This window comes from Strongylocentrotus purpuratus, unplaced genomic scaffold, assembly GCF_000002235.5.
Source record: "Strongylocentrotus purpuratus isolate Spur 01 unplaced genomic scaffold, Spur_5.0 spur5_contig_812, whole genome shotgun sequence".
NCBI lineage: Eukaryota > Metazoa > Echinodermata > Echinoidea > Camarodonta > Strongylocentrotidae > Strongylocentrotus > Strongylocentrotus purpuratus.
Genome location: NW_022145516.1, coordinates 1405583 through 1429571, shown reverse-complemented (window position 1 = coordinate 1429571; position 23989 = coordinate 1405583). Strand labels below are relative to the sequence as shown.

Sequence of the window (23989 nt, the reverse complement as noted above, 5' to 3'; positions counted from 1 at the left end):
AACAATAAAGTAATTATAATAACAATACACAACATTTATTAGGCGCTAAATATTGTTGTTTGTAAGCGCACCATTGCCTTTCTACAAAGTACCAACCAAATTATAAATCTGATCTTTATTCAATAAACCATGCATGTATAATAAAAATTAAAATGAGACCAAACATAACATAAAAAATAGTGACTACAAGTCCACCATAGAGCTGAGAGTGGCTTGGTGCGAGTAGAGATCACTAGCAAAAACAAAACTGAAGAAGTGCATGTACTTAACCAGAAAAAAAAAAAACAATATCATGCCAAGTATAACCTACACCCAAACAGTAGAGCAGTTTCATACAAAGAATGTTTCAAAATGGGTGTAATTTTGTTAGCTGTTCGGCCATTTCATTCGGAAATTGTCATGTTAAATTATGTTAACCTGTGGTGACTGGCTGGTTGTTTGGCCCAGTCCATCTGGGTTGAAGGTACGTTGGTCTTGCGCCCTCTATCTCACATGACATCCTGATACTGCCTCCGATCACTGTGTTTGCCTGGCCGACCTGTCGTATCTGAATGGTGTAAGCTGCAAAGACAATCGGCAATGAATAATTCAAGAGAAATTCAAGCTTAGTAGTCAGCTACTCTAAAAGCAGAAAAATCAGGGAATTAGAACAAAATGAGAATTCATGAATTTGTAATTACTATACATGTTGGCACTTAAATTGGCTGAATCGGCAGGTTGCAAAGACAATTGGCAATGAATAAATAAATGGGAAATAAAGCTTAGCAGTCAACTACTTTAAAAGAAGGCGGAAAATTCAGAGTATCAGAACAAATAAGATATTTATGAATTTGTAATCACTTTACATGTGGGTGGGCACTTAAAATTGGCTGAATCAGCAGTGTCACTGTGACGAAGTGCTGTACAGCTCGGAGGGGTCTTTTCTTTTTACAGAACCTTTAATAATATGATACCTACAATATTTTAATACGTCCCCAAGGGAGAAGGTGCATGGCAGAGAAACTGCAATATATTGATGTTTTTCTTTCTCAGCAAACAGCAGAGTTGTCCTTAAAAATTTCACAATCCAGTGGCCGAATTGCAAATTGTGATCTCATACTTGAAACTTTCATAACTTTCTTATTATCACTCCAATTTAATTGAAAATTTTGTCATTCTGTTTCTCTTATTTTACGCCCTTTCATACAAATGGCATTGTTACAAGGGTTGGATTATCCTACTCTACTGCACAGGAAAAAGAAAATTGAATTGTGTAAGATATTAAATGGATCTAAAAAAATTTTCCTAAAATGTTTGTTATCCCTTCCTAAATCTTGAATGATTTGTATTCACTTGTTGATATGTTAAAGCAACATTTTCACATTGCAAAATGTGACGTCCTGAAAGATATAAAATTAGCTTTAACAATCATCAAGTAGGCAACATGAACTTAAATTCCAACATTATTTAGGTAATTACATACTGGTATTAACAATTTATAATCAATTATATCATACTTATTCACATATTTTCATTTCATATATTCACGCCACACATGTTTGACATTTCAGAAGGACTATTGCAACATCAACAAATATCAATGTGACAGAAAATAAAAAGAAGATTTTTTTTTTGGCCCAATTCACTATTCTGGTCCTTGAAAGCCTTTAAAGACAAAGACAGGTATTTAATTTTAGTATCTATAAAAGGCTTTTAAGTGGTACCATTCATATCAGTGTCTTTAATATCTTTAGCGCAGTACCCGAATGACTGACTTATATTGTTTTTGTATTGCTCAGTCATCCGGGAACTCCAACTATCATACAGGAAAAAAGCCATATTTACTGAGGAAGTAAAATTTCGCTATTTAGCCTTATATAGATAATAATAATAATATTGTATGGCTTTGATTTTGTGTGATAATGAAATTTATTGCTCTCGATATGACAATTTATTCTTTTATCACACTCAAAGCCATCCAATATATCATATAGTCTCTACTGTTCCCATGTTAACTCACCTGGTCTGTCACATAGTACCCCTGTGAATCCATTAGGGCATAGACAAGTTCCACCTGCACAAGTTCCTCCATTCTGACAGGGTCCAGGGCAATCAGGAACTGATAGAAGCAAAGACAATATTCAACATTTCTTCTTATTAATGTTGTTAATATTTATATAGTTATTATCATTATTGTTATTATTATTATTTCATCTATATTTCAGCTTGATCTATGCTGGTTTTTTCTCATTGGCATAAGCTAAATCCCTTAGCCCTAGGCCTCAAATACTTTTTGTTAAAGTCTTGCAGTACAAATTATTGGCATAAGCTACATCCCTTAGCCTTAGGCCTCAAATACTTTTTGTTAAAGTCTTGCAGTACAAATTATTGGCATAAGCTACATCCCTTAGCCTTAGGCCTCAAATACTTTTTGTTAAAGTCTTGCAGTACCAATTATTGGCATAAGCTACATCCCTTAGCCTTAGGCCTCAAATACTTTTTGTTAATTATTTATTATTATTATTACAACTATTGCAACCAACACTTAAGGTTGGATTTCAAATACCAACAACAATGCAATTTTTAAACATTCCTCACTACTATATGAAATCTATTAGAAATAAAGGAAATAAACGCCACCAATCTCTATCACATATTGCTTACAGACAATGAAATGTAGCAATTTTAGTTTCTTAAAACAATAATTGTTTCCTGTTATTAATAACAATTTTCACAAAACAGGGACTTACTTTCAACAGAGATGACTACTGAGTTGGTGAGAGTTCCAATGTAGCAGGTGTAGATCCCGTTATCATTGGGAGTGAGGTCCTGGATGAGAAGCCTTGACTCACGATCAGAGACATACTGGACATTCAGATGTTCAGAACCACCTGATAACATTCAAACATATGAGATGAGATAAGTGAAGGTGATGTTTTGAGATGATGTATCGGCTAAACTAGTATCGGCACAATAATAATTATAGTATTTGATCTTTTTATAGCACACCCATCCACCACGCAGGGTGCTCAATGCGCTCCTTTTGTTGCCCTCTTTGTCTTGTTCAAATGTAATTATTTATGAATGTACAATCTGATGTTTTATTTGATGTTAAATTTGAATTGAACATGTGTTTTCATGATGTTCATCATACAAAAGAATGGAAGAATCTTTACCTTGCCCAATGGGTAACACGGCAACACCCCCTGGGGAAGTCCAGGCAGGGCGGGGGTAGTTGCTGCTAGTAGCTATCTGACAAACGTAGCTGATATCATTGCCAAGGATAGGTGCTTGGTCAACGGGTGGGCTTACTGTGATGACATAGTCGGGACCAACTGTGGAAGAAAAAGAGATCAGTTCAAGATTTGTGCTTGATGCCTGATGGAGTACCTGTAATCACTTTAGCAGCTCACTCAAGAAGCTATACTGGGATGGTAGGTGGGGCTAATAGCTGCAAGGAGTGCCATGAACTGCAGAAATGGTCTGTGGACAAAGCACTTTACTCTATCAATTAATCAATGAGTGAAAAACTAACAGTTTATACACAATCACATATGATACCTGGTTTATATGTTACTTAACCATGAATATGCATGTTCATTTTGTTAATATATTCAACAAAATAAATTTAAATCACTCATTCAACAATTATGTAGAAAATGATCTAGCACATTGCTAGAAAATAGATATGGGCCTGTTGCACAAATCTTACCATCGATGGTAACTTTGCCATCAATGGTAACTACCATGGAAACCTTGATTTTGATTGGCTGTTGGGCCCTGTTACCATGGTAATTGCCATTGGTGGCAAAGTTACCACCAATGCTTAGCTCACTCACCTCTCTGTTCACACTGCAAACCATTGAAGTATTCTGGACAGATACATCGGTTAGACACACAGGTTCCTCCATTGTGACAGGTCACAGAACAGTCCGCTGTAAAATACAGAGGCAGGAGTGGTAAAGGACAATAATTTAAATGCAATTCTATACAGCTGTTCCTATGCCAAAATGTCTTAAAGTAGGAGTATGCACTGAATCTTAATACACTAAACAGATAATTAAAAGAAAAAGAATCTTTACATGCAGCATGTACATGCACAGAAGTGTTTGAATATTTCATACAAACAGGATCGTACCTCTATTTGGACGGTATTGGGTACTACACAAACTTATCTCGGGTTGCTGGTCTAGCTCTATAGAACTACTGAAGTTATGAACTTTACCAGACTCAATGCTTGGGAAGGTTCTTGGCATGTGAGAAGTCTATTACCAATACTTATAATTGTACTACAACCATCCTTTAAACATTTTTGGAGACAAGACAGGAAGACCGGACCTGAAGTTAAAAGTCTGTCTCCTGTGATTGTAAAATAAATAATTATGTATTTATTTGAATTAATATTGGATCAAACTTATTTGACTGACCTTGTGAAGCAACGGTGATGGTGAAGTAGCTGGTGAGAGTTCCTAGAGTGCATGTGTAGATGCCGGCATCTCTGGCCTGGAGGTTGTTCAGTACTAGGGTGGTGGCTGTGCGGGACGAGTACTGCACTCCAACACGCTGGTTAGGAGCTTCACAGATAATAACAATAACAAATTTGATGTGTATTATTTTGGGGGGGATACTGAATAGGGACAGAGTTTGAGGAGTTCCATTAAGCTTTTGTTTGTTATCATCATTATTCACTTGCAGTTTTCATATGTTAATTCATGTGCATTTATCATCATTGTACACAGGCAGTGTTCATATTTTAATTAATGTGCATTTACCATATCATTCAATGTATTTATCTCAATTTCTACCAATTATCCCCATTACATCTTTCTTGGGATGGTTGATTGTTCATTGTTGCTGATCCACTAAGTATTGTTTCATGGTCTTCTTACAAGTTCTTTCTCTTTCACTCTTGTTTTTTTCTGAAGTGAGAATATCAACAACTAAAAGCATCAATGACAGTCATTGTGAAGCTCCCTCATTTTCTCCCTGCCTCTCCCTCCCTCTCTCTTTCTCTCTCCCTCTCTCGCTGTCCCTCTCTCTCTCTCTCTCAAGTTTCAAGTTTCAAGTTTCAAGTTTCAAGTTTTATTTATATTTCTTTCATAACACACATTACAAATATGACATGAATATAACAAGTGAACAGAATATGGCGTTACAATAGAAAGATGAGGTGACCTTGGTTGAAAGCAAGGCATGTGTATTTAAGGTCCCTCATGAGTAGCTTATGAATATGTCCTAAAAGAACAACCTCTCTCTCTCTCTCCCTCCCTCTATGCCTCTTCCTCCTCTTCACCTCTCGTCTTTCACTTACCTATACCAAACAAGCGCACCGGGTTTCCAAGTTGGTCCATCCAGCGTGGTTCAACTAGGTCGGTCATACCGATAATCTCACAAACAACCGTCAGGTCATCACCAACTAAAGGTAGATCGTTGATGCTTGGTGTGAATCTGATCGTCACAGGCTTCCGTAGATCTGAAAAGTGAACCACAACATGAATTTGTGACCATGCAAAAGCTTGGCGTATGTATAGCTGTAGAATAGCAAGTTGCTGGAGAGTGGAGGGGAAACCAACTTGCAACTTAATACAATAAATTTGGTAAAAAATGAAATATAAACATAGGAACCTACCACTGAGAAAATGCTTCATAATAACAGTGCAGGAATTGTATTAGCTTTCATCAAAATGTTCAAATTTAACTTGATTCTAGGCAATACAGTTACACTCACAAGTAGAGTTAGAGTTACCTACCTAACAAAGGTTGCTGGGTTGTAATAATACATGTATACCTTGAAGGAATAACATTTCCATCTATAAATCTTTTACTCTCTCACTTCAACCAAGATAAATCTCAAAGTATCATATTCAATTGGTTAGGTAGATAAATTTACAGGTTAGCTGAAATGCATGAAGATGTTATTAGAGCATTAACATTTCCTCAAGAGAAAAAGAATTGAATCTTCATATCATCTGTTTGGATCCAGAAGGGCATTGACTCATACACTTGAACACCCTTTTGGCTCTGAACAGGTGATGTGATGAGGGGGGATCCAGATTATATATTGTAAGATTTATCAACACATTATTTTGAATATTAATATTTCCATTTGGTGTTCATCAGTACCACATTCAATAGTACATACTTTGTAAACTAACTGTATTTCCATGTATTCAAAGGACTTACATCATTACATGTACATACAGATGCAAATATATTTCAACAACAGATACATTATTTGTAGAAATTTCTTAATTGTTTTCGTTTGTCATTAGAATTAATTTGTTACTTTAAATTAGAGCTCATCGAGCAAAGGTTTATTGAAATTGCGCTATGTTAAATGCAATTGTACCTATATATTTATGGGTGTCACGTAGTGTGCAGACTAGGGGCAATTGCTGCGCAAAGCTAAACTTGACCCCCGTTAAATTATCTCTAGTCATTCAAGAATGACATAAAGTTTGCTACTGCAGTATTCAGAGGCAGTTCACCACTCAGCATGGAACTCTGTATGGAACTTTACTTTCTCTCACAGAACTAGCCTTCATGATCTGGACTGCATTCACACACAGAGATTGAGTAGTATGCGGATTATAATCATAATAGAAAAAATAGTAATATGTCTTGTTTATCTAGGGTAGCCTTATTAGTATTTATTCTGTTCTACATGAGGACCCTGCAATCATCTCATTTTCCGGCTAATGAACCATTGCTGCAAATAGATTAGTTTTTACCCCACAAAATTTCCTCTTGCCAATCATCCATAAAATTAGATTTACCATGGCAGTTTCTCCACACATTTTACGGAGTCACGTCTGAATGGGACTTATGCTACGGTCACAAAGGTTCCTACGAACGATAATTTTGTACGAATCTCTGTTTTTCCATTGTCTTCCCGACTTTCCATTGTCTGAAAATCCTTCATACGGCGTTCGTAGCAGTTTGTAATGGCATTGTGACTGAGGCTTTAGACCGAAAGCTTCAGTCTCTGATATTGACGGTTGTTCCGCTGAGATTACATCTGGCTCCTCTTACCATATGGGGAATGTTGACAAATGTCAGTTTTATTAAAGAATGACCAATACCAGACGGTTATTTCTGTCTGAATGTGACTTTACTTACTCTCACAAAACTGGCCTTCATAGTCTGGACTGCATTCGCAATCTCCGTTAACACAGCTTCCTCCGTTAATACAAGCAGGCATGCACTCTGTAAGGAGCAAAGTTAGAGTAAAGCCTGCCCTCATAGTACAGTTAATGAAAGCTTGAAGTTATGCATTGCTTGCATTAATGAAAATAATAGAAAGTCAATTCATATATATTACGTAACAGCAATGTCATTAATGCATAAATAAACTTGATACATTATCAGTTGAGTATAAGAATTGTCATTAGTCTAAACTTTTCTGGTGACTTAAGGACCTTCTCATTGTCAACTGACGACATATGAATTACATGAGGCAATAATCAGAAGTACTTTTTTCAGTTCAATTCAGATTCATGTTCACATTTAGTTATAATTAAAAAGTAATTTTATATTCATATCAATGTTAAATTCTTATTGGTCATGCATAATACAGACATTTAAAAACTGTCAGTGTGTTTCGTGTTAATGAAGTAGATTTTTATAAGAGTTCAGGTAAACAGATAGTAAGATAAAAATAAGAATTGTAAATTAAATAGAACTCTTCATCTTATCCACAGAAACATATTCATGATGTCATCAGTAGTAGTAGTAGTTTACTTTAATAATAGTAGAAGTAGTAGTAGTAAAAGCAGTAGTAGTAGTAGTAGTAGTAAAAGCAGCAATAGTGGAACTAGAAAATAGATTCCTCAGCTTTCATTAACCAATATATAAAGATTAAATGAGAAACATTATTATTTTAGTAGAATATGTAGGATTTAATAAATCGCTCTTATTAATGTTAGAGCGATTATCCATTATCGTGGAATAGTTTCAAAAATTGATGGATCATGCAGCTGGAATTGTAGCATTAAAAAAATGGTAAATACAATGGTCAATATCAATGGAAGTTTCATTTCCATGCAGGTACTATTTATTATCTCTCCTAACCCTTTTTATTTTAGAAAATTGTCCAGTAATTTCATTAACTTGTCTTTAATAACTTGTCTGTATTTTGTTATGGATTTTCCCTAAGACAAGTCTTGCTCCTTCCTCCTTCTATTTTCTAAAATATTTAATTTTTTAATCTCCAAATTCACCACATTGTAAAAATAATTTCAAATTTGAATGGAATTTATTTTGAATAATTAAGAAGAAAGTAAATGTAAATTTCAATTTAAGTCCATAATTACAATTAATTACAATTAATTTTGATGCAATTCAAGATATATATATGTCAATGCATGGACAACTTTTGCTTAAAAAAAATAGATGTCCAAATATATCACAGAATATTTTCATCGTCCTCACCAACTTTGAGGTATACCACTCATAGGGTTAAATATTTTTTCTGGAATATTGAAATTGCTGCAAAAAAATAAAATAAAAGGATCAAAGTAGAAAATTGGGAAAACAGATCTCCAATATAGTTTCATATCATACAGGATGGCATTAACACAAACAAGTGAAAGGACGTTAGCATCTGTCTGAACGCATTGTAATGTTACTTGCATTACTGAATGATTTCATACCTCTGTGTTCACACTGGTAGCCTGTATATCCTGGGGCACACAAGCAGATGCTGCCGTCTGAACACGTTCCTCCATTTTGACATCCTGGTATACAAGGCATTTCTGATAAAAACATGAATGAAAAGTGAAGAGGTAAAGCACATCCCCTTATGGTGAGATTGGGAACTGAATTTGCATGAATGATATATCCAGAATAATACATCCATACGCAAGGTGTGCAAAAACGCAAAAACATATGCAAGGTGTGAATATTAAGAAGTAGCGGAAAAAGTATACATTCTTTCTTTTATATTCTTACATCAATTTTAAAGATGGTATTCTGTAAGAGAGATAACTTTTTAAAAAACATACATCTTTATAACTTCTTCCTTTGCTGGGGAAACAAATTTTGGATATCTTATGAAACACAGAGACTTCCAAGTTTAAAATTATAGTACAAGTAACTCACATTAAGTCACAACAGTAATCCATCTTAAGCAACTCCTGGCTACAAATCCCATGAATCAATATGAATATTACCGGTAAGTGAACTGAATGTTTGGATTAGGAAATGCTATATTTTGTTTCTTGAAAACAGAAATGATAACAGGTGTTGCAAGTATGCTTTCCCCCAGGAAAATCTTCCATCCCTCCATCAATGCAACAAATAGGCCATGCTCCCAATGTAATCAAATTGCATGCACGAACCTTTGGTAATTTGCTCCATTTACAATTTTTCATTCACAAATAATTGTATCTCAATAGTCAGAATGCAAATTACATACATTACATGTCGTTAGGTAGGACAAGCCATAATGTTTGTCCTACAATCATATACAAAATTTGGACACGGATTGGTAAGAGATGTGGATGTGGGTGGAAGCATGTGGTGGGTGTGCGTGTGTGCTCATGTGTGTATGTCAGTGTTGATGCAGTGTTGATGTGTGATTTGTGTTCCTTCTTTGAACTTACTGTAGAAGATCACAGTAAGGGTGTTGGTGTAGGAACCAATGACACAGGTATAGATGCCAGAGTCTCCTCTTTCCACCATATGGATGTTGAGTTGCGTTGCCGTGGGTGATATCGCCCGAGCATTGATGTGGGATGCATCACCTACGAAAACAGAAGAATGGTGGCATGAAAGACTTATTACCTTCTTTGTGCCATAAATAAGCCTAAACCAATACAAGAACAAAAGGACATTTCATAGTATGCTGCTTGCTTCTATTACTATTGCAAGGGCACATGTTGGCCTTAGCATGTGCTTTCCTTGGTTCCACAAACGTTACACTTTATTGAGAGTTTATCAAGTATAGCGGTCCTTAAATCACTAAAACTTCTGAGGCTTGTGTCACTCCATTTAGAATGCGACATGTATGAGCTTTTTTACCGAAAAGATTCTGACAGTTCATGATTATTAAATACATATAACTTGAAAGTCAAGTTTATGCATCTGATTTAATCAAGACGTCTTAGCCAAAAACATAAAGTTGTCTGCTTCTCAGAACAATACGCTCTTTTCCTAAAAGAAGATCTTCATGACATCAGAATTAATAGTTTTACCACCATACATGCAGGCGCGGATCCAGGATTTCTTAGGGGGGGGGGCCCAAATTTGAAATTATGCGAGCCAAATATTGGTACGTTATGGTGACCAACAGTGACGTAATGCGGGGGGGGGCGAGGTCCCCCCTCCCAGGCTTTGACGTTTCATTATATTATTAGAGAAAGAAGACGATTCGTTGTACCGTTCTCGAAAATAATTTTCGTCTCAATTTAGTTTTTTCTCCTCCCGCGCGAAGCGCGGAAAATTTTACGACTTATTAAATTATAAGAGAAAGAAGACGAATCGTTGTACAGTTCTCGACTCTTAATCCTTGTCTAAATTCAGCCCCCCCTCCCCCTCCTGCGCGAAGCGCGGAAGCTTTGACGTTTTATTAAACTATTAAAGGAAGAAGACGATTTGTTGTACCGTTCTTGAAAATAATTCTCGTTTGAATTTAGTTTTTCCATCCCGCGCGAAGTGCGGAAAATTTTACGATTTATTAAATTATTAGAGAAAGAAGACAATTCGTTGTACTGTTCTCGACTCTTAATCCTTGTCTAAATTCAGCCCCCCCTCCCCCTCCTGCGCGAAGCGCGGATGCTTTGACGTTTTATTAAACTATTAAAGAAAGAAGACGATTCGCTGTACCGTTCTCGAAAATAATTCTCGTCTGAATTTAGTTTTTCCCCTCCCGCGCGAAGCGCGGAAAATTTTACGACTTATTAAATTATTAGAGAAAGAAGACGATTTGTTGTACAGTTCTCGACTCTTAATCCTTGTCTAAATTCAGCCCCCCCCCCCTCCCCCTCCTGCGCGAAGCGCGGAAGCTTTGACGTTTTATTAAACTATTAAAGAAAGAAGACGATTCGTTTTACAGTTCTCGACTCTTAATCCTCGTCTGAATTATGCCCCCCCTCCCGCGCGAAGCGCGGAAGCTTTTACATTTCATTAAATTATTAGAGGAAGAAAACGATTCGTTCTAAAGTTCTCGACTCTTAATCCTTGTCTAAAATCAGTCCCCCCCTCCCCCTCCTGCGCGAAGCGCGGAAGCTTCTACGTTTCATTAAATCATTAGAGAAAGAAGACGATTCGTTTTACAGTTCTCGACTCTTAATCCTCGTCTGAATTCAGGTTCCCCCCTCCCGCGCAAAGCGCGGAAGCTTTTAATCTTCATTTAATCATTAGAGAAGAAGACGATTCATTGTACCGTTCTCGAAAATAATCCTCATCGGAATTTAGTTCCCCCTCCATCCCGTGCGAAGCGCATGAGCTTTTACGTTTCATTAAATAATTAAAGATTCGTATTACCGTTCTCGCCTCTGAATCTGAATCCTCGTCTCAATTCAGCCCCCCCCCCCTCCTCCCCTCCTGCGCGAGAAAGAAAACGATGCGTTGTACCGTTCTCTATACTCTTAATCCTTGTCTGAATTTCAAAGAGGTGGGGTCGAGGCGGCGGAGCCGGCCCCCGGAAGCCCAGCGGTTTTAGGCGTTTAATTAAGGTCAGATGAGCATATTTTTGTGTATACCTTATTATTTTGTGACACTGGCAAGTCACTATTTGGCGTGGGGTCCAGGGGGCGGAGCCCCAAAAAATCAGGGGTTTTAGGCATTAAATTACCGTCAGATGATCATCTAAGAGACCGCCGTAGGGCCCTAGATGGAATCCAGGGGGCAAAGCCCCCGGAAGCTTAGGGGTTTTAGGCATTTAATCACGGTCAGATGAGCATATTTTGATGCCTCGAGGCTCTTGATCCCCGCCGTACCTCGGGCCCTGACATGTAGGAATTTCAAGAATCATATTTTTTGCCTGGTTGTAAATTTAGGAATTTTTTTAATTTTCCAACAAACACATACAAACGTATAATTTACTAAAATGTGAGGAAAAATTTCGGAAATTATGTCATTTCAGCATTATTTGTAATACACTGTTGTGGACTCAGAAATAAACCACGTTTGAATTTGATTTCCCCCAAGCCCCCTCCCCGCTCTATCAGTACGCCAGTATCTCCTCTTTTCCTTTTTTTTCTTTCCCTTTCCTTCCTTCTCTCTTATTTTTTTTAGATTGGGGGGGGGGGGGTTAACAGCCTGGGAGGCAAGGCCCTTTCGGCCCCCCCCCCCCCCCGATTTCCTTCTTCCCCCTTTACTTTTCTTCTTTCTTTCCCTTTTCCCTTTCTCCCTTCTTTTCCTTCTTCTCTCTTTTTTTTTTTTTTTTTTTGCGGGGGGGGGGGGGGGGCCAAGGCCCGCTCGGCCCCCCCCCTGGATCCGCGCCTGCATACATGTAATGGCTACTTTTATACACACTGCACTATACATGTAATTTCTGAACACGTTGGGGAGAATATTACCCTCACTCTCACCTTGTACAACACGCTCTCCATTGGGTTTGACCCACACAGGTCTCTGGAAACCTTGAGGGTTGTCTACTTCACACACTAACTGTAGATCTGTACCAACAGGGGGTAACCTTGGTACATGAGGAGTGATGTTGATCCGGAAATTTTCATCTACAAATCCTTCAGTTATAAGACAATGAAACACACAATGTATTGAAAGTATTATTAAAAATAACCACATTGAAAATAATTGTAATACTTGGTGTAAAGTACATACAAACTTTGATTAACTCACATGTACATACTGCATTACAGTATCTTCACAGTCTAGAGACACAAAAAATCATCCATTGGAGTACATAAGATTCATCTCAAGAAGTCTGCACCTTAAAGTGACTCGGTAACATTGTCTCGGCTTCTAAAACAAAACCCTAGATTTAGCTCATGCTGCAATCATAATTGTAAACCTTTAAGTCAGTCAGGAATCCCATGACTTTTACAAACCGATCGCCTGTCTGATTATCAAGATATTTATGATTGGAAATTGAAATTTCATTTTTTGTTTTCTAACAGTTTTTAGAACACAAGCCTAATGGTGAAAATGAGTATGGTAAAACCAGTCACTTAAATATTTTAACTTTTTTGAGGCACTTCATGATCATTTTGAAGCGCAATTTTTTTTTTTTTAAGTCTTCAATATTACACCATATCACAGACACTGATCACACGTAGGGCAGTGCATCTTAGGTTTAACATTGTTAAACAATGCCTTTAAGGCTATTTCAGATATGACGCGGTAAACCACAGCAAAAAGGCTACCACAGGTTTTTATGTGTAAATGAATTGCAAATGCATGCAACATTGGTCCTGCACATATTCACTAAGCTCTGTGTTATAAGATACATAAATGTGAACCCTAATACACATTACGTCATTACAAAAAAAAAATGTCACAGCTCAGCCATATATCCGAACAAGGCTTTACTGCAAAATGTGATGAACTTACTTCTGTTTTGGCAGAATGAACCTTCAAATCCTGATGGACAGATGCATCGAGCATTACTACAGGTGCCTCCATTAGCACAGGGAAAATCGCACTCAGTTACTGCAAAGGATAAACATCATAACTTTATACATCTAAACGTCTTTCTGCATTTGTGACGCACATCTATGAATTTTAGTTTTCAATTACAAATTTCTGTAGCATATTAAGATACATAACTTGATTAAGCCGGAGCTAAGCTACATTTAGGAAACGGAAGACAAAGAAAATGGAGTTCAGTATGAATGAGGACATGATATCTAACCTGAATTTACAGCTTTCTTATAAAAAGCCTATGGATTTCCAACAACAACAAATCAGTATTTGCTTTGAATTTTGAATAAGAGATGTGCTCAATAAACAAATACACCAGATTTCAGCAAAATCCAAGTTCAAAAACAGCAAACATTAAAAATGTTTACTACAATACTTCATTTATTTATTTATGTTAATGATTTTATCACGCTTTTCGATTTCAGATTCTTAGGCTAGTAATCATTTCAACTTATCAACATATTGACGCATGGTTACGTAGATCGGCCTGGAATGAACCAAGACTTAAACTTCCTTATCAATAACTATTAACCTGTTGCATATGCGAATCAGGCAATCCCTGTAGGTAATGGTGATTAGAGTATCAGTAGTCATCAGGTTAATTGATTGACAACAATATATTCTGAGAAGAGAAGAGAGATGTACTTACTCTGGAATTCACAAGCTATTCCTCCATATCCCTCAGGGCACATGCACATTCCCATGCTGCAGAGACCATTGTTCTGACACCTTGGGACACATTCAGCCTCTGTGAAAACGTAGAGAAACAGGGCCATGTTTCATAAAACGTCTCATCAATAAAAACAAGTTACAAAAACTATTATAAGCTACTGAGATCGTGCCATTTCATTGGCTGGGAACAAGTTTGTTCTAGAAGTCAAGCATTTTTTCCATGTATACCAAAAGGTATTATGCCTCCATTTGTGAGGCTAAACATGATTTCACGTGCTTCTTGAAATATTTGAAGCTGCTAGGGCACATCATGTCTAACTTATTCGCACAGTGCTTCATTTTTCCTGTACATCTTATTCCAAAACATACATCACATCAAGAGGAAAAAATTCACGCTCAATCAGAATGTGCAGATATGTTATGGAGAAGCCACAAACCATTCCGGGCCCTGTTTCATAAAACTTGTTATCAATAAAAGGTAACAATAACTGTTATATACCTCACTTAAGAAATCCAGCCATCTGATTGGTCGAAATTGCATTCATAAACTTTAACTATTTCTGTAAAATTCCCAATAACCATGGTTACCGGGAAAATAGGTCAGTCTCTATGGTTACCCCATAGGTTTACATGTTAAAAAATGGTTTGAGCGATCGAGGATACCATACGTGTGCGAAGAATTGGTCGGTATTTTCATACAAGACAAGACAATTCCAAACAAGACAAAAATAGCTCAAGAATCTCTCCCAAGATTTCAACTTATCAAATGCAAGACTCGCTGACAGCAAGAACAACAAAAAGGGTACGTGAAATTATCCATAAACATGTTCGTTTAGTTGCTGAAAAAGCATAGACGTATAGACTCTAGACGAAAATAGATCTAGTTGTCAGGGTGTCTGATCGCGCACCCGATGCATGTTGTGTGTTAAAATTATTCCCATAGAGATTGTACGCAATGCAGTCCCTATGCAGTCTATGTGCATTCCGCGACCATGCAAAAAAGGTCAAGTTTTTTTTTCAATTCGAGATTCAAACCTTTATAATCTGTTGTGATCCTGAAGGTGATACTCAATAAGTGAGGTGTCATATGAAAGCGCAGGTTCTTCTCCATATTCCCCACAGGGCCGGCCCACCCCCAAAATTGTAAAAATATCTTGCTTAGACTAGAATCTAGATCTAGTCTACTCTCAAAGATACGAAAATAGATCTAGTTGTCAGGGTGTCTGATCCCGCACCTGATGCATGTTGTGTGTTAAAATTATTCCCATAGAGATTGTACGCAATGCAGTCCCTATGCAGTCTATGTGCATTCCGCGACCATGCAAAAAAGGTCAAGTTTTTTTTTCAATTCGAGATTCAAACCTTTATAATCTGTTGTGATCCTGAAGGTGATACTCAATAAGTGAGGTGTCATATGAAAGCGCAGGTTCTTTTCCATATTCCCCACAGGGCCGGCCCACCCCCAAAATTGTAAAAATATCTTGCTTAGACTAGAATCCAGATCTAGTCTACTCTCAAAGATACACTCATAAAAAACAACCGTGCAGATAAACTAGAGAAAGGCCAAGGTGGTGTCATTAGTTGACTCTTTTGTTTTCGGCATATAAAAGTATTAATGACTGCTTTAATATTCGAGAAATAGTTGTTTTTATATGCTCTCGGGAAGGTTACAATTGGGCTATTGCCCTCGGCACGCCTCGGTCAATAGCACAATTCTAACCTTCCCTTGAGCGTATAAAAACAACTATTTCTCTCAAAGCAGTCATTAATACTATACTATCAGCTACTGAAATTTGATTGGCTGAGATCAAATTCGTCATAGAAATTAATCTTTTGTCATTGATAACACGTTTTGTGGAAAAGGGCCCAGAGCAGCTCCACATTCCAACTCTCTCCCTTAACAACAATCAAAACGTCTTGAATGAGTGCAGATCAAAGTGATTATTACTGGTTATAGGTTATATGGGTCTTGGTAATGGGTCTCAGGGGAGTGAACCCAGGCAGACTCAAATTTATCAAGCAATTACTATTAACCCATCGCCTTTGGGAACCGTGTATGCTTTGTAATAAGACGATGGGAATTAGATAATTCAGTAGTCATCAGGTTGATTTAGTGACAAATACTCACCCTGGATTGTGATGTCAAACTCATTATCATACTCTCCCACTGTGCAGGTGTAGATACCGGAATCTGTCTCTACGATGTTATTGATAACCAGTGTAGTGGTCATGGAGGATTCCTCCTCAACACTCAGATGTCTGCTGCCACCTGGTGAGAAAGAGCATACAGTCAAACACATATCACAATCACCACCTTCATCCAAAGGCCACTTTCTACAGTGGTATTACCTACATGTATATTGAATCTCTCTTGAAGGAAAGCAATGTTTGTTTTAGATCCTGTCTAAAGTCCACCTGTCTTCAGTGGAAACTTTGATTTTTCTTTCAAGTGAAAAACAGTCATGGTATACGAAAGCACATTAATTAAAAAAAAATAAATATATTTCTAGACAGTATCTAATTTTTTTAACATTGTATGCCTCAGAATATTGCAAGCGGGTTGAGCTCTTCTTTTTTAAAATCTTTTAAGTCACCTTGGTCAATAGATAAATATTCAGAGATAAATTATAGTCAAACTATTTGGTGTTGCAAGGAGGTATATTAACAAGAGAATAAATCTGCAAAAATGTGCATAAATTTAACAGAACTAACGTTACCTTGATGAACTTTTTGATGTGTTCTTTGCTAAGACTCAAAAATGTTTGTTGTGAGTTTCTTAATTCACCAATTATACATTGCATAGAGTAGTATAAACATAGATCTACTTGAGTATGTTTTCTTTCCTCCTTTACTGACATGTTTATTCACGTCCTCTCTCCTCTGACTGCTTTCTGTGTCTTCCTTCGGTGTCTTTATGACGTATTATATAAGTCAATACCTCTTTTCTATGTGCTTTTTCTTTAATACTCACTACCTTTTTTCTTTGTGACGTAATTATTAAATTTCTCTCTCATTGCGCCTTGGCGCATTTCATGGAAATATGCATCTTTTGACACATAACAACAATAAAATAATTCCTTGACGAAGCCCTACGACTAATTTGTTATAACAATTTCTTAATGTACAGAGCAGTATCATTTCATGTATTTTTCTGAGTTTTAGCGTGAGTGTATATATTGAATATGTTTGCATATATTTGCATAATTTTGCACGAATTAAACAACATTCCCTTTACCTTGATCCATCCTGCTGATGAGTTCTCCGCCGGGATTGACCCAGGTCGGTTGCTGGTTTCCTGATTCACCAATGTAGGTACATGAAAGCCTCATGTTGTCACCCACGCTCGGAGGGTCAAAGGTCACGGTGTTGACAGTGATCTCAAAGTTATTCCCAACTAGAGTATGAATAGAACAAACACATTCAAAATTTTACATAAACATTAACATCACTTAATAATGTATAGGAGAGCACATGTCTATGAGAGATATACGTGTAGGAGGGTCAAAGGTCATGGTGATCTCATTTTTAAAACAGCTAGTGACGTTTATGAAATAAAAATTCTTCTTAACATATCTGAATGAAAATTTAGTTAACATCAAGCCTCATCAAGGTAATACATATATTTACTAGCTCCATATACTAACCATTTGAGTGATAACATTATGATTTCCAACAATAATGCATTTTGCATTCCAAAATTGTCTGTTTGTGCCAGTTCATTTTGCCGAGCAACCCAAGCTAAATCATATGACACAATACATTTTGTATATTGCATGAATATTTGTACTTTGAATGTAGGTCTAAAATTTCTAAGATTTGGAGATAACTCACTCCCTCTGTGAAACATGAATATAGAAAAGTATATTTGATTTCGATATGATTGATGTTGATAAAATACAAAGTACTAAATTTGTACATCAAATTAAAGATAAATAAATTGCTAAGATCATTATTTTCCAACTTATGTATATTGCAATAGAGGGGTATGTTAAAGAAAGCAATGCTTGTATGATGCATGACTTGTGGAGTTTGATACTTACCTCTCGTTTGGCAGTACTCTCCGATGAAATATGTTGCGCAATGGCAACGACCACCATAGCAATGTCCATTATTCTGACAGGGGAGGTTGCATGGCTGAGGGACTATATCAGGAGAAAATAATCAAGAAATAGATTAACTTCCCTTACACTATTTGTATCTATACACAATCATTCTACGCTGTAGAGGCCGCTGAAAAACACAAGTCACTACTTGTAACAAAATGTTTAATTCAATTGGGGAAAAGGATAGAACATTATCAAGTAAACATTTATTAGCTCAAACTGTTCAGTAAATTATTTATAGTATACATGCAAGGATAAAATCAACATTATCTTGATATGTGTTAATGTGTTTAAACATTAACTGACAAATGTTTGTCCAACTCGCACTTATACCGACATTTTGTTTTGCTTATTGCCGCATAATAAGGTTTCTGATCAAAATGGTTTCTGTGCCATCCCCTCCCTGGATTTGCCACTGTCAAGATAAAGCAAATGACCATTCATTTCTTTTTAACATAAGTTCATAATTGTATTCTTTATCTGTTCTAAGGTAAAACAAAGGTGTTTGGAGCATTGAACTAGAATATGATCTTAACAACAGATAGAATTGTAACCCTAACATGTATAGAAATATGAGGTTACCTTCGTCCAAGCAGATGGGTCCAATGTATTCATCAGGACAGATACATATACCTTCCACACAAGTTCCTCCATTGAGACAGGCCGGTATACATTCATAATCTATATTGACAAGAAAAAATGCAACGTGAACGAGACCACTACAAATTACACATGATTTTTAAGGTGAAATCCAGCCTGATGTCAAGTTGGTTGTAATAGAAGCAGAATAAAATTAGAGAAATGAATCGTTGAACGTTTGGGGAAGTCCAGTAAAATTGACAAAGTCATACATTTTTAAAGTTGTAATCAATGAAACGGAAATTGGCATATCTGTGACATATATTTGGAGCAATTCTCCCATTTGCATTGTACTGGACATTTCAGAATTTCCAATCGCCTACTTGTTAACTCTTATCCTGCCATAATGAATACAGCCAAGTGCCAAAGGGCTAATCCCCATTGTGCCAAGCCACAAATCCCCCTTGTGCCAAGTTTATTTTGAGATAATCTGATGGCGCGATCAATAGCGTGTGCGAAGCACTCAGCAAAGTACGAGCATTCACAATAACTGCTATTACGAATGCGAGCATGCATGCATAAAGCAGCTAGCTGTGGCACGCTCCCGTGAATTAAGCAGCCAATCGATAGCGCGCTCGCGTGTACAAAGCACTATAACAGTAGCGTACATGCAGCCTTATGGCAGGATATGAGTTAATGAAGAAATAAATCTATTTCAAGAAGGGCTCCTGGAAAACATAGGCACACTCATTTCAGCTATGTTGAAGGGACAATCAATTTTTTTCTTCAGAGAAACTTTCTAACTTCTTTAAAGAAAAAATAGAAGAGAAATAATACTATTACTCAGTGGAGGAATATACACACTGCCTTCGTCAGTATAATCTTATTCTTTTAATGCAACCTACAATACAATTGTGATGATTGCTAAATTTTATGTTAATTTTTTTTTTTAATATTTATGTACATGTACACTTATGTACATTTATATGCACCTTCAAATGTCCAAAGACAAATTTTATGGGTTTTTACATTAATTTAAATTATCTTGAATCTTGAATACTCACATTGTATGGTGATAGTGATAGTCTGTATGGTCATGTCTACTTCACATGTGTAGAGCCCTTCATCTGAGGCTTGAATTCCTCTGATGTGTAGAGCTGTGGTACTCGGTCCAACGAACTCCGTGAAGACATGGCTAGAAGCACCTGAAGTGAAAGAATGAACATTCATGAACATTCCAATAAATAAGGATTTTAAAACGAAGCCCAACGGCACCAATAGCAACTCTGGTCCCCATGGATAATGGCTATCCAGCCATCTATTTTATCTTGTAATACATAATTCTATTCGTTATTGTTTCCTTTTTTTATACAGAAAATAAAACAAACAAACAAGACATTTGCAAGATGCAAGAAAATTATGTATACAGGAACTTAATCCCCTTCATGTACAGTTAACAACTAAATTATTCATAGGCTTACCAATTTTGTTTTATTTCGTAGGTATGTGAAATTAGATTTTTCTTAATCTATGTTTTCTTAAGAATGTGATATATAAAAAGTTACATCTAAACTTATTCAATAAATGCCCTAATTCAACCAGTCCACATTTCATTCTTGAGATACGAAAAACACAGAAAACATCAAATTTACAAGGGGTATTAACGATTTAGTAGTTAACTGTATGTCAAAGGTTTAAGACAAGAAGAAAATATAAATCTAGAAGGCCTGGTTCATCATACCTGTGGCTAGTGAAGGAACAACGTTTCCATCAGGTCCAATCCAAGCTGGTTGCGGATAGGATAATCTATCAGACAATACTTTACACATAATGGTGATCTCATCGCCTACCAGTGGCCTTCGCTCAAAATCTGTGGTGATTGTTACATTGTACTCCGCAGCAACTGCACCAATGGAAGTGATAGTGATAGAGAAAAGAATTATCAAAGGTTCAAAGAAATGTACTTAATGTAATTATATAAATGACATCGATCAGGTATAGCATTTCATTAAAGTGTACCAATCACCTAAAGAAAACATTTGTCTATATCTAGAATGTATGAAATCAACATTACAACATTTACCTGATATTCTATAAATAGTCAAGGAGTATGAAAAAAATAGAGGATAACATTAAACATTAACACGGATGCGTGTGAGTCCAATTCTATGAAAAGAGTGCACTCGTTCATAAACAAATCTAATTACAAGACGTTTTATTGTGTACTTTGAATACAATATAGTCACATGGAACCACTTACATCAAGAGAAAAACACTTTTTGGTGATTGAAACACTACAAAGCTCTATTGAGGTAGGGTTCAGGAAAAAGTGAAAACTGTGTTGTTAGTTCCACATTCTTTTTATTCCAACTCGTGTATGTGGACTTTATAATAATTAGTTCATAGGTGCCAGTTGTTGAGCAAAACTTAGAGCTGGTGTCATTAAGATATTCTGGTGCCATGTGATTTAGGATTTTGAAGACATTCAAACAGACCCTTAAAGCACCTCTGCACTGGAGGGATTAGAGGGATTTATAATAGCGTTGTCACTGACAGGTGGTTATCTCATCAACTCGGCTCTCAATTAACATTAAAAAAAGAGGATCATGGGGGACTAACAAGCACCGCTTAGGCATTGTTTGCTACATAGAGGGCGCAAGTAGCTACAAGTAGGACAGTGGGGTTTAAAAAGAATGCTTAGATGTAGGGGTAACCGACAGTGATGATAATTATGAGTACTCACTCCTGCTTTCGCACAGGTTACCGGTGAATCCTGGTAAGCAATAGCATGTAGCTTGGTCACATGTTCCACCATTAAGACAGAATGGAAGAAAGCAGATCTCTTGGATAACTGTAGGTGAAAGACAAATGAATTTGAAGGAACGGATTGTGATTAACAAGTACGATACTAACAAGTTCCACCATTATAACAGTAACAAAGAATTAGCTATTCTGAAAAGAACCTTGTTTCAATCAGAGGTTAACAAAAAAAAACTAAGGTATTCCAATGACATTAATAGCATTCATTTATTTATTTTCTTTCTGCTTCATTCATTCATTTATTCACTTGAGTGTTTATTTATTCAATTATTGATTACTTTAAAATGGTTCAGTAAAACAAATCCTCATCATTTGGATCGAAAATTGTGGATTCTTCTACAAAGGATAACGCAACATCATAAGATAATTTTCAGGACTACACACCCTCAAGAAAGATTACCGAGAGTAGTCCTTTTCAGGACTCTTTAATCCTCCCTCTCTCTCACATGGTGCAACCACAATCCTACTGTATAAGATCCTATCATTCCCTTACCGCTAATTTCACAGATATCCCCTTCATAGCCATAAGGACACAGACACGAGCCTCCAATGCAGCTTCCTCCATTCAAACAAGCAGGATCACAGCTCGGAACTGCAAGGGGAAAATTTAACACGACTCTAAATATCACATGAAACTGAATAAATTGAAAAGAAACAAGACGTGGTATAGACAAAACTTTTTAATATTCAGGGTTCTTTGCATTATCAAAGTCCTAAAAGAAGCAAGTTAACATCGCGAATGAGAGAAGAGACATCTGTCAAAAATTGCATAATCTTTATTGATCTAATTACATCTTCCTGCGATTGTAATGCTCAGAACCTATCATTTCAATCGTTTCAATTCAGTCAAACTAGTTGTAAAATCATAAATTGATTGTAAGTACATTAAGCCACGATTAGGATTTGTTAAGTACTCTTCAAAAAAATAATGTTAGCAACATAACAAGCATGGTTCTATATACCATGCATTATGGCCATTGACCTTGGAACTTGTAAGTTTCATCAAGTACAAAATTTATCTAGAAATATTTCAGGTTCTAGCAACACACATGAAAGCTTAATGCATATTAGTATTCATTTTTTCAAACATGTAAGCAGCTCGAAAGTGAGCTGAATAGAGATATCTTAGCATAAACTCTTATATTTACCAATTAATGTGACCTCAAGTGTAGCAGAGAGAGGTCTGGCTCTGCAGGTGTATATTCCTTCATCCGCCTCGGTGGCATCTAAGATGATCAATCTGGTAGCAGACAAAGAGATGTTCTCAGAGTAGACACGACTTGTTCCTACGAAGATACAAAAAGGGTTGGGTGATTATGAAGAGGCTGCTTACAATGATGTTGCTCTCAGAACCAGTATCTTTGACTCACTAATTGTTTACTCATTGACCTTGTGCATCTCCTTGATTAGGTAGTTTAGCAAAATATAGTTGCAGAAAATGACGCTTGCAGGACGCTAAAGGCGTAATACTTAGTGATGTTTATGAGTTCTAAGTTCTTATTTTTACATATCTGAATGAAAGATTAAGTAAGCCAAATCGAGACAGTACATGTATTTACCAGCTCCATTCTTGAACAATGTACTACTACCTCTAAGTGATACAAAATGTGATTTCTAACAATTGTCCCTTTTGTGTTAAGGATGCGTCCTTACGTCTTTAATATCGACAGCATTATCCACATGGTGCACTTTTCAACTAATACATGCAAGCATAATGAAAAAAATCTTATTAAAGCATCAACTTTAATCATCATCAATATGGTCATCAGTAATATCATGATCACCATTATCAATATCATCCCCAACATCATAATCATCTAAATATCATCATTATCATCATGATTCAACAGTCTTATCATCACCATCAACATCTCTCCAAATGTGGATGTGTCTGGTACTATCATTTCGTAGTTATTCCTCACCACTATTGCCACAATTACCAGCATAGCCTTCAAGACGACCAAAGCTATCGACATCTCCATAGTCATCATCCATACAACTATAAATACTTTCAATTTCATCATCATAATGATCATCATAATCATCAATATCAACTGGTAATAAAATGGTTTGTTTGATTTTGAATAAAACAAACTATTTCATCACCATCACTTTCAATAAATGTGTCAATGCCATTGTAATCATCATCCCTACAACTATACATACTTTAAATTCCATCATAATGATCATCATAATCATCAATATCAACTGGTAATAAAATGGTTTGTTTG

At 36.4% G+C, this 23989-nt stretch overlaps 1 protein-coding gene across 1 annotated transcript in view; it reads right to left on the bottom strand.

The window, feature by feature from the left end:
- Positions 1–23989, bottom strand: part of LOC764957 — a 234848-nt gene that overhangs the window by 76592 nt on the left and 134267 nt on the right. Inside the window, exons 59-80 of the mRNA XM_030978301.1 lie at positions 22907–23044; positions 22252–22350; positions 21682–21789; positions 20680–20841; positions 20003–20143; positions 18942–19040; positions 18297–18398; positions 17492–17650; positions 16385–16525; positions 14234–14332; positions 13495–13593; positions 12513–12668; positions 9582–9722; positions 8631–8732; positions 7099–7185; positions 5291–5452; positions 4407–4553; positions 3819–3914; positions 3156–3314; positions 2730–2870; positions 2000–2098; positions 418–561 (exon numbers count right to left, since the gene is read on the bottom strand). Coding sequence (XP_030834161.1) covers positions 418–561; positions 2000–2098; positions 2730–2870; positions 3156–3314; positions 3819–3914; positions 4407–4553; positions 5291–5452; positions 7099–7185; positions 8631–8732; positions 9582–9722; positions 12513–12668; positions 13495–13593; positions 14234–14332; positions 16385–16525; positions 17492–17650; positions 18297–18398; positions 18942–19040; positions 20003–20143; positions 20680–20841; positions 21682–21789; positions 22252–22350; positions 22907–23044 — 2781 coding nt within the window. The remainder of the gene's footprint in view (positions 1–417; positions 562–1999; positions 2099–2729; positions 2871–3155; positions 3315–3818; positions 3915–4406; positions 4554–5290; positions 5453–7098; positions 7186–8630; positions 8733–9581; positions 9723–12512; positions 12669–13494; positions 13594–14233; positions 14333–16384; positions 16526–17491; positions 17651–18296; positions 18399–18941; positions 19041–20002; positions 20144–20679; positions 20842–21681; positions 21790–22251; positions 22351–22906; positions 23045–23989) is intronic.